At 39.9% G+C, this 16,985-nt stretch overlaps 2 protein-coding genes across 3 annotated transcripts; both read left to right on the forward strand.

Moving 5' to 3' along the window:
- The first annotated feature begins 1,559 nt into the window (after positions 1–1,559).
- On the forward strand, positions 1,560–5,389 carry psmb10 (proteasome 20S subunit beta 10). Its single transcript, XM_054612028.1, has 8 exons — positions 1,560–1,754; positions 2,657–2,750; positions 2,867–2,964; positions 3,673–3,813; positions 4,025–4,140; positions 4,252–4,310; positions 4,754–4,905; positions 5,147–5,389. Exons 1-8 carry the CDS (start codon positions 1,690–1,692, stop codon positions 5,256–5,258), a joined length of 837 nt encoding a protein of 278 aa, XP_054468003.1. The 5' UTR covers positions 1,560–1,689; the 3' UTR covers positions 5,259–5,389.
- Positions 5,390–8,117: 2,728 nt separating this feature from the next.
- LOC129102491 (uncharacterized) lies at positions 8,118–13,814 on the forward strand. 2 transcript variants are annotated; one of them, XM_054612668.1, is made up of 5 exons: positions 8,118–8,222; positions 10,901–11,069; positions 11,295–11,416; positions 11,893–11,967; positions 13,152–13,814. In XM_054612668.1, exons 2-5 carry the CDS (start codon positions 10,949–10,951, stop codon positions 13,278–13,280), a joined length of 447 nt encoding a protein of 148 aa, XP_054468643.1. In that variant the 5' UTR covers positions 8,118–8,222; positions 10,901–10,948; the 3' UTR covers positions 13,281–13,814. The 2 variants fall into 2 exon arrangements, with proteins under 2 accessions (XP_054468643.1, XP_054468642.1); XM_054612667.1 differs by having other exon boundaries at positions 10,897–11,069; positions 13,152–13,812.
- Positions 13,815–16,985: the final 3,171 nt, after the last annotated feature.

Here is a 16,985-nt window from a genome sequence, read left to right on the forward strand (position 1 = left end):
TTTTATTAATCCAGTGATTTATTATTTCATTTCCATAAAGTGAGTGGCCGGCCACATTTGGAGGTGGTCAGGCTCACAGTGATCTCAACCTTGTATAAGTGTTGCTACATTTATCAGAGAAAAGTCCACCTCTTCCTCCTCACTAAGAGGATTACTTCTCCTTCAAAGGAGGAAAAGCTCACAGCAGCATTGCTTCCCTTGAGAAGGTCAACTCAGCCAGCCCCACCTAACCCTAAACTTTATTACAGTGGTCCTTCACATAAAATGGGACCTCTGCATTTCATCCATCCTCAGCATTAGGAGCAGTGGACTGGTGTGAAGCCCACTGCTCAGGGATTAACTTGGGGTTCAGTGTCTCATGCAACAACACTTCAACGGGAGAAACTGGGGCCAGAACCACCATCCTTGTGGTTAAAGGACGACCCGCCCCATTTACATGTAGATCTGATTACAATGCAGACACGTACAGATCACATGTTACTGCTAGCTGGAAGCCACAGTCCCTTGAACATGGGGCAAGCTTCAGAAACACTGGAACCTACATTTCTCACAGTGCAACAGGATACCAATGGTTAATTATAATCCTGATGGGCAGGTGGCACCTTGCATGGTAGCCTGTTATCAGTGTATGAATGGGTGTGAATGGGTGAATGATGACATGTAGTGTTGAAGTGCTTTGAGTTGTCGGAAAACTAGAAAAGATCTGTACAAGTACAGTCCATGAGATACCTGATTGATAACAGGAAATGTGCTGGAAGTCAAAACATTTCATCATTGACAGAAAATAAACAACATAACGAGTTGTGTATTGATGGAACCAGTGGATTCATACATTTGAGCCCCAATGTAAAGCCTTAGTTTAACAGTAGATGTGCCCACTCTGCCCATAGACAGTCTATGGGGCCCACAGTTGAATGTTGTGACGCATTCCTGTTAACATCGGCTGCACGCAGACTTTATTTAGTGTCTGTCCAATTTCACACACCACCACGAATCACAGCAGTAATGCTTTTGATGATAGTAGAAATCCGACAGTACATGGGATTTGATTTTAAACTGATTAATGCAAAAACACGTTAACAATAGCCTTTAAAGGTGGTAATGGGATCAATTATTTTAGGAATCATGAACAATAAAAATGAGTATTATTATATTTACTATTGGTTTGGGATGAGTGTTGACATCTTCAGTAATCTAAAGCCAATTTAAAGCAAGGTATAAAAAAAATAGTAAAACTAGTCGACACAAGATAGCTTTTAGGAAGCTCCTACTTTTTCAAGTACTTCCCTGTTGTGCAATCAAATTATAATACACTGCAAGAAATGTCGGTAAATATATTCAGCAGTTCATTTGATGACGCAGTTCATAACTCTATAATCATATAAAAGAGTGACCCGTGGCCAGAGAAGCAGATTGAGATGTAAACTTGCTCTCATATTCTCATATTTATTCCATAAATGATGATAAATGAGGAGTCGTTTTTGTTCTTTTGTTCTTAGAGGTGGAGATTCCTCTTTCATTCCAAATCTGAGTCGGCTTTCAGGAAATAAAATATGAGTGGAGGCTGGGCTTGTGAAGCGAAAGTAAAAGAAAGAAGCTGTGAAAAGTGCTGACACTTCTCCTATTCAACGTTTCATCTATTCTCCAGTGTAGAAGCTTCATCTTCATCTCCCCGTCCTCAAGGTGAACATGCTCCACAGCTTGAAGCCCTGTGAGCCGCGGACCGGAGGGTTCTGCTTTGAGAACAGCCGCAGGTACAGAACCCACGCGTCGTCTCCTCACCTCACTGCCGCCTGAACGAATGTATCCTTGTCCGGACAGATTTGAGATAACATTCAATACAAATCCACTTAAAGAACTTATATAAATGATCGTGGACGGTTTTCAGTTGAGTTAATGGTGTTATACTCAAGTTGACCTTATTACCCTTTTAACTGAATAACGTTTGGAGTATTCACTTAAAATGACTCTAACGCCGATGGAGTAGCTTGTCCTGGTTCGGACTCACCTATATCCTGGTTGTAGTCACTGGGCGCTGTGGAAGTTCACTTCTGACAGAGTAAAGAAAAAAAAAGATCCTGTTATTCATTATAATGAGAAACATATAAACGAACAAATAATGCCTTACTATCTCTTATTTAGTCGTAAGTGATCGTAAGTGGTGATTATGAGATGCTAAGTCAATGTTATGACTTATTATCTCATAATAATAATAATTATTGTTGTTGTTATTGTTATTATTATTATTATTATTGTTATTATTATTATTAACAACCTTATCATGATGTGTTCAAATGTAATCTTGTAAAATTTAGTTTTTTGGTGAGACACTTGAATAAATCCAGTTGTTTGAAGGAGATGTTTTCACAGCAATATAAAATAGATATTTAAGATAATTATGCCCTGTTAAACTATTTAATTATTTGTCATTTTAAATATAAAATGTTTTCCACTTTTTGATTTCACAAAAAAGGTAAGTGAAAAAAGCATGCTCTGTAAAAGTTTTTATTTATTTTAAAAATGTACAGCACTTTGAGCTACATAGTCTGTATGAAATGTGCTATATAAATAAAGAGTATTATTATTATTAAGAGACAGCAGGGTTGGAGTGAACCAATATTAATACGAGTGTCTCATGTTCATTCATCATTTCCAGGAATGCAGTGTTAGAGTCCAGTTTGTCAGAGTTAGGCTACAAATCTCCCAATGCCAGAAAGACTGGGACAACTATTGCTGGGATTGTTTACAAGGTGAGGATCTGAGAGAGAGTTTTTGGAAATATCTAGAACATTACTTTAAATATGTAAGTAACAAGGTGCAGTAGCCGCTCCTCATTTCTGGGTGTATTTCTGTCCTGGTGAGTCAGGATGGAGTGATCCTGGGAGCAGACACCAGGGCCACAGACGACATGGTGGTGGCCGACAAGAACTGCATGAAGATTCACTACATCGCTCCAAAGATCTAGTGAGTGGAACCATCTCCACCCTCTCAAATGTCCTGTGTTACTCCTTATTATTACTCGTGATTACTTATTAATCATCTTTACGTTTTTTTCCCGTTTTACTTTTGAAATGCAAGCCTTTATGGTGTATTGTTGTGTCACCTGACCTCTGTGAGGAGCCTCAAGCCTTCATGCATGATACTGTACGAGCCAGGGAGCTTTTTCAGATAAGCCCATGTATCTTATAACTATTTTCCTTTTATTCATCTGACCTTTGCTTCTATAAAAATATTCAAATAACACATAAAAAACAATTGAAGATTAAGGCTGAAAACTGAAGTTACTTCTTCTTTTGCTGATTTTAATTCTCACCTCCCAGCATAGTCTCACTTTAACCCACTTTAACTGAACTACGTGCAGGACAGGCTGAGGCAGCTGTAGCTCAGGTGTTACAGCAGGCCGTCCATACTTGTCCCCAGCTCCTCCTGTGCTCCTGTTTAGGGATCACTGAGAAAGACAGTGAACCACAAATGGATCCCAGCAAGTGTACTGTAATCACAGAACTGCATGATGTTTTTGAGGATGTGATCTGATTTGACTGCATATTGAGGTATTCTAATAACTGATCACCCACAGAGTTGGTAAAAAAAAGAGAGCTTTATACCCATAAGACGTGTTCATGAAACGGTCCACTGTTTGACTTGTCAAACTATGTTGCCTACGTTCTGTAGCTGCTGTGGTGCTGGCGTGGCTGCAGACGCAGATATAACCACACAGATCATGTCGTCCAACGTGGAGCTGCACATGCTCAACACGGGGCGGCCCCCACTTGTCGCCATGGTAACCCGACAGCTGAAACAGATGCTGTTCAGGTGAGTGTAGCCAAGATGTGCAGGATACAAAGCACAAATCAGTGATGGTCAGAAGGTACACATCCGTAAGTTCAGTTTGAAGTTTGCTTCTGTCTTTTTTATTTTTCTTTCTCTTTCATTAACATCCACACGAGTCCAGTTAGGCCTGTCCCTTGTTCTCCCACAGGAAGAGAGAGCAGCATGTTGTAGTGATGTCTGTTTGGCTTTGCAGGTACCAGGGTCACGTCGGTTCATCTCTGATCGTTGGAGGAGTCGACGTGACTGGTGCTCATCTGTACAGTGTTTACCCACACGGCTCCTACGACAAGCTGCCTTTCGTCACCATGGGTATGTGCTGAATGTACTGTATACGGGCTGAATAGGCTCAGGACCAACCTCTAGACCAGACAAAAACAGAAACCCTGAGAAGCAGAATAAAACCTTTGATTCTGGTTTCAGGCTCTGGAGCTGCAGCTGCTGTCTCTGTATTTGAGGACAGATTCAAACCAAACATGGAGGTGAGGCTGACTGTCTGCGGTCCTTTGTTCGACGATGTAATCCAATGTGATGTGTTATAATAAAAATGGTTTATACTGACGGCATGTTGTGCACACACGTATCGAGGGGAAGGAAAAATGGTATCCGAACAGCCATAGAGTCAGTTTGTTATTCTGTGTAAAGGTGGTGACACCTCCATCACGATCATCCTATCAATGCATAGTTGGCTTGGTATTGCACAGAGACGGGGGTTGATGGGGAAGGTAAAAGCTTTTGTTGGATTTTCAAGAGCCACACACCACTACAATGAAATTAATCTGTTTGTTTATTTTTGGCCCGTCCTCCATTATGGCCACCAGAGAATGGATCTAGCTGTTATTCAATGTTCAGCACCAACCCTATCCTGTCCTCATATGTCTAATGTTCAAACCCTGTTTTCCCCTTCCTCCTCTCTCCTTTTAAGCTGGAAAAGGCAAAGCAGTTGGTACGAGACGCCATCGCTGCAGGGATTTTCTGTGACCTGGGTTCAGGCAGCAACGTGGACTTGTGTGTTATCACCAAGGCTGGAGTGGAGTATCTGCGCGGCTACGACAAGCCCACGATGAAGGGCAAAAGGTAAGTCAGTACCTTTTATCGTGTGTTTCTCCCTTAAATATTTTGTAGATCAATGTTTTTTCTGCAGCTATCTATGGAGACAGGACAGTAACTGTAAAACTTGGCATTGAAAATAAAAGACAAGTTCCCTACCTATATACAGATTATATGTAAATCACACTCTACTGGCCTCCTCCCCTCCCCTCCACACCAATACAGTGACGGGGACTTGTACGGTCCTCCTTGTCTGTCTCTTTTTCAGAGAGGGACAGTACAGGTATGAGCCCGGCACCACGGCCATCCTGACCAAAACGGTGACCCCATTCTCTCTGGACGTGGTCGACGAATCTGTTCACATCATGGACGCTGAATGAAACACTTCTTTTCAATATGTAGTAATCCTTCGATGTTCAAGTAAAAAAGAAGACAGCTTGTTTTTATATCTCTAAAGCAACAATGACGTAAAGAAATAGTTACGCAATAAAAGTTTATGTTTGTAAAATGATCAGTGCCCTTTTCAGTTAAGTTATTTGGTGACCACATAAGGGGCTGGATGACTCATTTTTCAGCTTTTCAAGTGAGAGGATGGCAGAAAGGAAACGTAGCAGATAAACATAAAGCAAGATGCTATATTTGTGCCAACCAGCAACACAAATACAGCAATACAAGCAGGCTCCATCAGTCATAGTATTTTTTGTTTACACCTAGTGGCGCAAACATTTTTATTTCATTACACTCACATTTGCTTTTGTAATAAATGTGTTATTAATGGCTAGTATGTGAACGGCCTTTTTTCCCAAAAAACAACCATTATTTAAAAAAGTCACATAGCCATTTAAGAAATAATCAGTATTGATCATTTAAATTGTGTGGTGGAAAAAATACTATCTATCTATCGATATCCCGAGATGAGTCCCAATGAGCGTTGAAATAACAGTGAAATGACAATTGAGTGTCTTTGTGGTATTTTATTTCTTATAAGAAAGAGGCAGAGGTTTACAGGATCACATAGAGCCTGCAAAGGAATGCACTGACTCGAAAGGCTGCACACCCCTGATATATAAAGGAAGAAACACCGATGGGGTGGTCAAGGCTAAATTTCAGTGTCTGCAGGCTCAGTTCTGATTTAATATATCTACTGGCGCCTATGATAAGGAACAGGTTTGAGGAGGGAGGCGTGAAGGTCAAAGGGGAGGAAGAAGACCTTGTTCAGAGGTGTTATTCTTCCTGCACCTGGCCTGTGGACATAAATCCCTCACACAATATATCTTCAAACAAACACAACAATAAAGTTCCAGGCTAGTTAACATAAATCCCTCACACAGTATATCTTCAAACAAACACAAATATAAATTGCCATTACAATTGTAACAAAAAGTATCGGTTCCCTGGACAGGATGGGTCTCCAGACTATCACAGGACACACAACCATTCAAATCAACAGGCCATTTAGAGTCATCAATCAACCTGAGCTGCTTGTCTGATGTGATGGTCTAGGGACAGAGGATGTTTATGTTGTACAGATTGTAAAGACCTCTAAGGCAAATTTGTGATTTGTGATTTTGGGCTTTACAAATACAATTGAATTGAGTTTGATGGACTCATATTCAGAAGCATTAATGGCAGACTATCTGTATTTACAGCAGAAACAGTTGCTTTACTTTTAGGATTACAATGGATAGTTTTCATTTGTCCAGACTCTACTGCAGCTCTTGACTTTAAAAGAAACAACTGAAGATGATTCGTTCACAAAAATGTGGAGAATACAGTTGGAGTGAATGTTCAACTTTATTAGGTTCCTACTCATGTTTTTGGGTGGAGGGTGATGAGAAAGCTTAATTCTGCTTAATTGCACCCAACAGAGAGGGAATGAGTCCACTTGAACACCATTAAATCTTCAAAACAGGCACTGTAATATCACCTTAAACTAAGACCTTTAAGCAGAGTATAAAACGTCTCCTGCTTCACATGTACAGAAGGTTCAAAGAGATGTCATTCGTCATATATATCGTGTCATGGCCTTAGGGTACAAACCATGTGCAGTAAAATGTGGTCTGCACTTGCTGAAAGGCTAGCTGGTAGACAATCATAGATTGTGAGTGATTGGTTTCTCTGAGGCGTTCTGCAGCAAGGGTGTTATAGTAGCTTCTTTATGAGTGAGCGTTTCAATTTTGCATTCATTAAAAATGTATTTAATAAAAGTCCATAAAAACTGCTTTCTATTTAAGCATAAGAATGGCAGCTAAACTTTCAATTGAAAGTGCAGAAGAGAGGAAGTGATTTTTCATGATTAAGATTTGGACATACTCGAGTGCATATCAGATAAATTAGATGTTTGTAACATTCTTGAAAATGTTGAGCATGTCATTTTGAGATGTAGTATAATAACTCAGATAGTAACGTCTTTATTCTCCTTATTCTAAGGACGATATTAAAAGATACATTTATTTATTTTTGTTTGTTTTTACTTGTATATAACCTGTGTCAGCGTGGGTTCTCTCCGGGTTCTCCGGCTTCCTCCCACAGTCCAAAGACATGCAGGTTAGGTTAATTGATGACTCTGAAATTGCCCGTAGGTGTGGATGTGAGTGTGAGTGGTTGTCTGTCTCTATATGTCTGCCCTGTGATAGGCTGGCGACCTGTCCAGGGTGTACCCTGCCTTCGCCCATTGACAGCTGGGATTGGCTCCAGCACCCCCGCGACCCTTAACTGGATAAGCGGTTACGGAAGATGGATGGATGTATATTATATATATTTTCTACTGTAATAATTGCTGCTGTTATTATAAGTAGTCTTATTATATGAATCATTTATGTCATATACATTGAATGTGTTGTATCTAAGAACTGTTATGCTGCTCATTCTGTACACATGACATCTATTGCATTCTGTCCATCCTGGGAGAAGGATCCCTCCTCTGTCGGTCTCCCATAGGTTTCTTCCTTTTTTTAGGGGACTTTTTCCTGTGCCGATGTGAGGGAAGGACAGAGGATGTCGCATGTGCACAGATTGTAAAGCCCTCTGAGGCTAATTTGTAATTTGTGATTCTGGGCTATACAAAATAAACTGAATTGAATTGAATATAACCTGAAGCATATAAAGCCATGATGTTAAACACCTCGGTACAGTGGGTGGCAGTGTGCATCTATACGTTGGTTTGCGATTCGCCATCAAATCAGAGAAGAAGAAGAAGAAGAAGAGGAATCTGATTGGTTGAGCCGCTGAGGCTTCGTTTGAATTTCAGTTGGATGTTGTTGTGACTGCTCGGCACCATACATTCTTTTCGGTTTCCAGTATTTTACAAAACATTTTATTCGGACATCTTCTTCAAATCTACGGTACGTTGATAATAACTTTATTGGGTTAGGAAATGTTTTAAAAGGAGTGAGTTTATAAGACGTTGTAGACGTAAACTAGCATTTTAAAGTTAGCTTATCCAAAAAGCGATTTAGGATGGGACTAGCGCTAGCGTTGAGTTCAGGGGAAACATTGTTTTTACACGATATGACAAATGTTGGTCAGCCCAGGATATTACAGATGAGGCTTCACGTTAAGTCATCTTACTGTTGTTGTCAGAGCTAGGAGTTTACGAGGACGTTACACAATCTATGGACGGAGCCTGATATCAGACGGGAGGATTCAGGGGACTGTGCTCTATTTGTGTTTTTCCATTATATGCTACTTTATGTTTTTACTTTACTATATTCAGAGAGTAATTCAGATCCGATTGAAAAAAACCCATATAATAACAATTCAATTAACCATAAAATCAATTAAAGTACACACTAAATGTAAGTGTAATCAGTTACTGAGGAAACATGTGTATTACATTACATTACCGTTACTAATCAAAACCTTGGTGATTACAAAATATTATTGTTAATAAAGCGTATATTTAGAGTCTTCCAACATTCATTCAGTCCTTATATAAAGTTCTACTGAAGAACCGTTAATAGAAGTTTGGCAGTAATCAGTGTTGTGAGGTTTACAATGCTGGTTTGGGTTTATGTTTTTAGGACTTTTCAGCTTTGTAATCAAATACAAAAAGTTACTTTGACGAAGTAAGCGAAATAGTTACATTACCTATTACGTTTTTAACAGGGCAGCTTGTAATCTGATAAACGTTACATTTCCAAAGTAACTTTTCCTCATTGCTTATAAGACTGATGCATTTTACCTCTGCAAATGTTTAAGGTTATATTATATATGTTGGGTAATTGAATCTCCAGCAGAGAAATGCAACATAAACATTAATGCAGCAGTAATATTAAAAACATCATATGTAATAGTAAAACACTGTCAGGGACTAGCTGATAACACTGATACTGTTCTTTTACTTCAGTGAGGTTGTTTGTAGCGGAGTACTTTCACAGAGTGGTACTGCTTGGTATCTATTTGTGACAGGGTTGTTGTAAATGTACCACGTTGTTAAAGTAATGTGTGACGCTCACAGCTAGCATCCAATCTCAATCAACATTTAAATGCCGTCATTCAGAATGTTGCCACAGCCTATACTTATTTTATTTCTTATTTTATTTTGAATGTTTGAACCATCATTTTTGGACTCAGAGCAGATCACAATAAATCTCATTCAAGAAATAAGAACACCCTTCATCTGGTTCAGAAAATCACATTAAAAATCACATTAAGCTGCCAAGGCTACTATGATATACTCCTAGTGACTACTTTTAAATGAATTTAACTCTGCCATAATGTCTTTCAAACAAGCTATCATTTGCCAGTCATTTTCATGTGATCTCTTGAAATTTAATGTCAATGCATTTCCTTTTTCTTTTTTTTTATAATTATACAGACACTAAACTCTGCCCTTTGTCTCCATCTGCTGGTTAAAAGAACACCACTGTCAAGCTTTTATTTTGAAGTCAGAAGTAAGGGTCCATCAGGAAGACCCTTTACTTCCAAGTCAAAATGGTCAGATACTCTCATACTATTAACTGTGCCAGAAAGAGATTCAGTACTCCCAATCACATACCATGTCAAATGCAGCGTAGAGTAGAGGTACCCACTGATTGTAAGATCATACTTATTTGTTTATTAGGTAGAAATAATGCAGTTTATACTGATTGAGCATGTAGTATGCAGTATGTTAGTGTGCGTTTGGAACACAGCCAATGACCACTCATTGACAGAAGCTGCAGTGACAGATGAGGGATATATGAGCGAGAGGGTCAAAGTTCAATGCACAATGTTAACAGGAAGAAATATGTCCCATGCATTCAGTACAAACTCTGTAAGGGCAGCTGCAGTGCTCACTAAAATAATAAAATAAAAAGTATGCCGTTTGTGCTCAGGAGATTCAGTTATTAAAAATAAGTATGAGCTGCTTTAATCATTACAAGCATGAGAATCCCTCTTAATGCTCAAATCATCCGTTGCCCTCAGGATTTTGTCTTCCCTTGTACACAGAAATTAGATTCTGCTCTTAAGCAAAGGTTGACTGGTACTGAGCAGTGCTCAAATTTGTTATCTGCTCAACGCTTCCTCAAACCGTATGTTGTCCATTTACTTCTATGATAACCTAACCTGTCAGTGATGTTGGAGGTGAGGGTTACTGTTGATTCTCACTACATTCGTCTCCAACTCATTCATATCTCAGAACCGTGAGGTGTGATGCCCTCAAAATAATGTATTTATTCAACAGGAACCATACAAATAAACATTGATAGTAATTCAACACATGTTCTGTATATATTGTGGGCTCATGGCTCCAGAGAGCTGCCTTAGTCTTGCTCCTTTTGCTATGGCTGATTATGACCTTTATATACTCTATGGAGAGAGGAATAACTAGAGTACAACCCCAACTTGATTAAAAACAAATCTAGAGTTAACCGTCATTGGTGTCCTTTTCTTATTTTATTTTATTTTATTTTTAGTATAACCAGTAAATGAAAAGAAATGAATGGAGTAAAACGTATCCATCTCCTATAAAGAGAGGACATGAATGTTTGTTTTATGATTGATTGTGCATGTGGTGTTCTCATTCTTTCACAGTTAGACCTTGGCTGCAGTCTGTTTCTTGTGGTCCACATCTTTGTTGGAGGCGATGCGTCACGATTCATCCGGCAGCCGCCGAAAGGGGAAAACCCCTCAACATCGCCCCCCCGTGGTGGCCCCAGGGACCTCCAGTTCGACACCCAGGTCCCCAAGACTTAGTGGAGTTTCAAGTGAGAGTGATTAAAGTAGCATGAGGGGACCTTTGAACAAATCATTATGCTTATGTGACAGAAATAACTTCCTGCTAAAAAACAGTAAAAGTTTAAAAAACAAGGCAGGTCATTGAGCTAAACTAGTATTTAAAAACTTGTCCATACCATGGTCTACATTCATACCAAAAGCCTACCTATCCTGCCATCACAAAAACACTCCAGCACTCTGTATCTGTTTTCCAGGACAGCCCCCCGTGTCTCCCAAGAAGAGAAGGTTCCGACCAGGGACCAGGGCCTTAATGGAGATCCGCAAGTACCAGAAGAGCACAGATCTTCTGCTCAGGAAGGGACCCTTCTCTCGTCTAGTGAGTAATCCTCGAGGAGAGTCTGATAGTTGGACCGAGCTTAGTGCAGTCTAAGATCGATCAGAAACACTAAACCACTATCATGGACAGGGGCCTTTAGTACAATTTAGTAAAATCATTTTATTGATACATAACACATTCCCCAGGCTATTATACAGAGATGTATTTGGGGGTTTGTGTCAACATTTAGTTTTTTCCTTTCGATTTTTGTTTCTGATTTTCATGTTGATTTCCAATACATAGCTTTAAAATCAACAAAATTTGATCACAAAAACGAAACCTCAAAGTAATACAGATTTGATTGTAAATTCCCAGAGGAGGAATATAACAGGGTTAATATGTGTTTTTTTTTTATGAATACATATGGTTTGGGAATGCATGCAAAGCCAGAAAAACATCATTTTCTGCTGCTACTTGTTCCCTCTGACCTGTGTGACTGCAGCCTGGGTTGATTAAGTCTTGATTTCTTGTCTCAGGTTCGTGAGGTGTGCCAGAGTTTTTCTGGTGAAGCTCTCCGATGGCAGGTCTACGCTCTTCTGGCTCTGCAGGAGGTAAGCACCAGCAAACATGCTGTCATCATTCCTCACTGGAAATGACAGCATGAAAAAAAGTATCAAAAAGTAGAAAATGGTTGACTGTGTGGAACATATTGTGTCATTTGGTGTCACCCCTCTGGTTTAAATGAGATTGTTAGACATTCATAATAATTGGATTTAAGAGGAATACTTCACTCCTAAAATGACCATTTTACCTTGTGACCTTGAATTCCTCTGTCCGCCTCCACGCCGAACCTGAAAACGGAGTAAATTAATGAATTAACATAAAATGGGGGCAGTGTTTAATAACTGCAAAAAACCTAAATAAGACTTTCATTCACAAACTCACAAAACTTGTGCAGTATATTCCAGTCTCAATTATCCAGTAACACATGCATCATTACTAAAAACCTTACTTTGTAAAACACCAACTCGCAACATGCAAGGGCAAGCAGTAGTGGCAGATTTGCTTTAAATAGAAAGATTCATGTGTTTGTGAAGGAGCATACAACTCGATAAGTGAGACCTGATTATCCTGCACGAGTTGTGCGAGTTTGTCAACGGATGGTTTCATATAGTGTTTGCTGTTATTAAAACTTCGCCTCGGGTTTTCAGATAGCAGCTCTCAGACAGGGCACTGAAAGCCTATGACATTTTACACTGCAAGAATGAGCCCAATGGCTTGCAGACTTCATTTAGTTAGTTAATTTTCCTTACTCCCAGCTTTTCTACTCTTACTGCATCACAGTAATTCCCAGCAAAACCCATCACTTTTGAATTTCAGCATGCATGCATGTTTTCTTATATTATTAGTGAGAGCAAGCTAGCGAACTGCCGAGGGCCATCTCTGATCCGCACGCAAGGTGTGTGAGAGCTCCCCTTGTGTGAATTACATTCAATTATAGCATTTTCAAGAAAGGCTCGCACTGAGCTGAAATTAAACCAAATTGTGTTCTGTCACTACATCAATGCAGAAACCTTCACGTCTGCATTATGTATAAAATTCATAAATGCTTGATGAATACAGTAACTCTTACTTTTAGGTCATAGATAATGAACCCATGATTTTACGTTGGGATCCCTGTTTGCATTTAGAAGGGAAACTAACACACTGAGTCACCCAATGAATGACAAAGCCGATTTCTTTGATTCACAAACATCTGGCTTTCTTCTCCTCCTCCTCCTCCTCCTCCTCCAAGGCTGCAGAGGCGTTTCTCATCATGTTATTCTCAGATGCCAATCTGTGTGCCATCCACGCCAAGCGGGTCACAGTGTTCCCCCGTGACATTCAGCTGGCCAGGAGGATCCGCGGGGTGGACAACCTGTAAAAACAACACTGTACAGAGTGGACAAGCAGGAATTATTTTCATTTCAGACTGTTCAGCTGCTATGATGCTGCGTTTCATCTGTTCAAACAGAATAAGTATTTTAAAGTTTTTTCATTTTGTGCTACATTTTTGGGAATTTGGGTTGGTAAGGAAAAGAAAACGTTTTTCACAGGTTTTATGAAAAGTTTGCTTTAAGTCACCTTTAACAGTTTGACTGTTAATAGGAAAATAATCCTTGTACAGCAGTATTTTTATACATTGTTGAAACATTTTACTTTATATAAAAAATCTGCTGTGTTAGTGTGGTCTTTATTTTGATTTTGATGTTATTGACGTGTACATATTGTTCCCCATTCAAGTAAATGTATTTTGTTAATAAACAGTTACCTACCTGGTGTTGTTTAGTTTTTTACACATTCAATCTTATTGTATCTCTTTGTATGATGTTACCATCATGTTTAAGACAATTGTTCACATCACTGAAAATTGTGGAAGTGTTTCTGCCTCAGTAAAAATATGAAGAAATGTTCAACTCAGTTTCTCTGTGTGTTTGTGTGTGTTTGTATATGTGTGAAAGAGAGAGGGGTCCTATATGTTTTTGAGTCAGAAGCAGTTATCTTGGGGAAAAAACAGACATACCTCCTGAAAGTTCATGAAACCCATCAGAACTAATGGAGAGTGGCTCTTCAAGCGAATGTATTCACCTGTGGTATGACTTATAATAATTCTGTGCAACTTTTTTTTTATTTTTTATATGGAGTAGCCGCATGTGCCCAAGGACTAAATATAATATGATAAGAAGCTGGCTGTATCTCAGAAACTTCAGGGAGCACAATCAAGTGTTTGGCATCTATGAAATCTTTGAAATTTGCACGTTAAGTGTAAAACAATATTCCATATGGAAGACATTTGACATACTCATGAGCCCCCGGCTGAGCCACTCTGTGTTGGAGTCTGCTCCAGGGAATGAGAGGCTCATCTCTGCGACTGCGAGTTGTTGAGAGGAAGTTTCTGACTGTTATTTGTGATTTTTTTAAAAAGGAGCCCAGAGAGTGTGCTCCAATTATCGTGGTATCACATTGCTCATCCTCCCTTGGAAAGGAAGCTCAACCGATTGTCGAACCTCAGATTCAGGAGGAGCTATGCGGATTCCGTCCTGGCCGTGGAACAGTGGACCAGGTCTTTACCCTTGCAGGTCTTTTGGAGGGGTCATGGGAGTTCCAGTCTACATGTGTTTTTTGGAATAGAGGGAGCTAACACAGTGTCTCTGGCAGAGTCTGAAGGGAATACATGGTACTGGGGTCGTTGCTAGAAGCCACCCGGTCCTTGTATGACCAAAGTGAGAGCTGTGTCCGTTTACTTGGCACAAAGTCAAACACGTTTCTAGTTGGTCTTGGCTTCTGCCAGAGTTGTCCGTTGTCACCAATCCTGTTTGTTATTTTCATGGACCGGATTGCAAGGCCCAGCCGGGGGTAAGAGAGTTTCTGGTTTGTGGACCTCAGAATTGTGTCTCTGCTCTTTGCAGATGATGTGGTTCTACAGCAGCACTGGGGCAGTTTGCAGCCGAGTGTAACGCGGTCGGGATGAAAGTCAGTACTGCCAGAAGACCGTGGATGGATCCCTCCTGGATGGGATCGAGTCACATCCCAAAGTGAGGGAGTACAAGTTTCTCTGAGTCTTGTTCACCAGTGAGGGTAGAATGGAGCGTGAGATGGACAGAGGGTTCTATGCAGCGTCAGCAGTGATGTGAGTATTGACTTGAACCGTTGTGTTGAAGAGGGAGCTGAGCCAGATGGCACATCTCTCACCAGTTCATCTTCGTTTCTACCCTCATCTATGGTCATGAGCTTGGGTAGTGACTGAAAGAATGCTAATGGTAAATTGTACACATCTTCTGACCACTAAAATCTCTTTACACTACGTGTCACACACATTCATACACTGATGGCATTGTAGAGGTTTTTTCCGAGTATAAGTCAACATGGTAAGAGTCCACGGGGGAGACCTAGAACGCGCTGGAGGGATAACACACCTTGGGGTTCCCTCAGAAGGGCTGGAAAGTGTTGCTGGGACATGTGGAATACCCTCCCAAGGCTGCAGCCAAGGGCATAGGCATGGTTTGAACATTGGTGGGGTCACATAAAGCGGGGGGAGGCTGTGCTCCTCCCCCAGGGTAATGTTTAGCATCAACACACTCCTGTATTCTGGTGATTTTTGAGCATCGATTTATCGTGGAAAAGTCTTTATATATGTAAAGGAAAACAGTAAAACCAGGTGGCAGGTGATAATTCATTCATTTTAATTAATTCATAAACTTTAATAGTTCAAATGTTTCAGCAAGATTTCTGCTCATGTTCAAAGGTTTCTCTATATTCAAAACATATCCTGCATATCTTTGTTCTCTGAAAAAGTTGAGAATAAAGTCACATTTCGAGAATTAAGTTGCAATTTAATAGTCAAAATATATAAAGAAAAAAATCTACCTGTCATATAAAACTGAAAATAACAGAAAACCCTTCTGAAAAGGCATAAATCTTACTATTGTGTGTCATATTGTCCCCACATATGTTATCTCCAACTACCTCTGATAAAGTGTAAGCTAGAAGCAATTGATCATAAACTTTATAACTGTCACGACCTGGCTCTGAAGCCATGACAAAAGAGAGGGAGATGCAGACTGAAGGCAAATAGTAAGTCATTTATTTAAATAAAATTGAGGACATTAAACCCCAAAACAACTAGGGAAGCAATGGGATGTGATAATCAGTGAAATCCTTGGTGTAGGTGTGTGTCTGCATGAGTGCGGAGTGTAGTGAGGAATAGATGTTGCATGAATGAGAACAAAAGAATAATGCATCAAAGGAGCGCAAAGAGAGAGATATATCTCATCGTCAGAAAGGCGGGGCCTCCAACTAGGGTGATCAACACCTTCAGGTACCTGTTGTATTAAAGAGACATACTCATATACAAGTAAACATGCCAGGGGACCGTTACAATAACCAGCAGTTCAAACCCCCCAGTGCAGATGAGAGAGTCGGACTTTATGCTACTGACACATGCGATTTGTCCTCCTCTAAACGGAGACGTTTGAAACCGATGCTGACGCTGTTTTATTTGGAAAATTCCAGATTACGTTTTAGTCTGACGGACAGAAACGGACACCTTCCATAACGATGACACAGACACCCAAGTTCACAACTTGATTGGTGAAGTGGCAGCTTGTTTAAAAACTTCTTCACCACTTATTGCAGGACGTAAAGGGTTCTGACTCACGTAGACTACCACGCCCAACTCAAATGTGCTCCTCAGCAGGCTATACTTTCCATGGTCAGCTATCCAAGGATGAGGCTGGTAGTGCATCAAAAGTAGTTTATTCCATTAAAACAAAAAGTAAACAAAATTGTCAAAAACTGACCTTCTGCTGGCAATAACTAAAAATACAGTCTACAATCTACGGTCAGAAAAATTGTTGGGCCTCATCCTGTTCCACTGACACTTAACTTGCACTAACTCCACTTAAAGGAGCAAAAACCAAATTATCCAACAGCATGACAGACTAGAGGAGCTTTCATGTTAATAGGGCCAAAACACACATCTAAGCACATATGCACACCTTGACCAATTACCTTAATTTTATTGTATGTTAAACATTTTAAAAAGGGCATAACACATTAGTTTAGCAATAAAAAAAACCTATAAACCATA

This window comes from Anoplopoma fimbria, chromosome 14, assembly GCF_027596085.1.
Source record: "Anoplopoma fimbria isolate UVic2021 breed Golden Eagle Sablefish chromosome 14, Afim_UVic_2022, whole genome shotgun sequence".
Lineage (NCBI taxonomy): Eukaryota > Metazoa > Chordata > Actinopteri > Perciformes > Anoplopomatidae > Anoplopoma > Anoplopoma fimbria.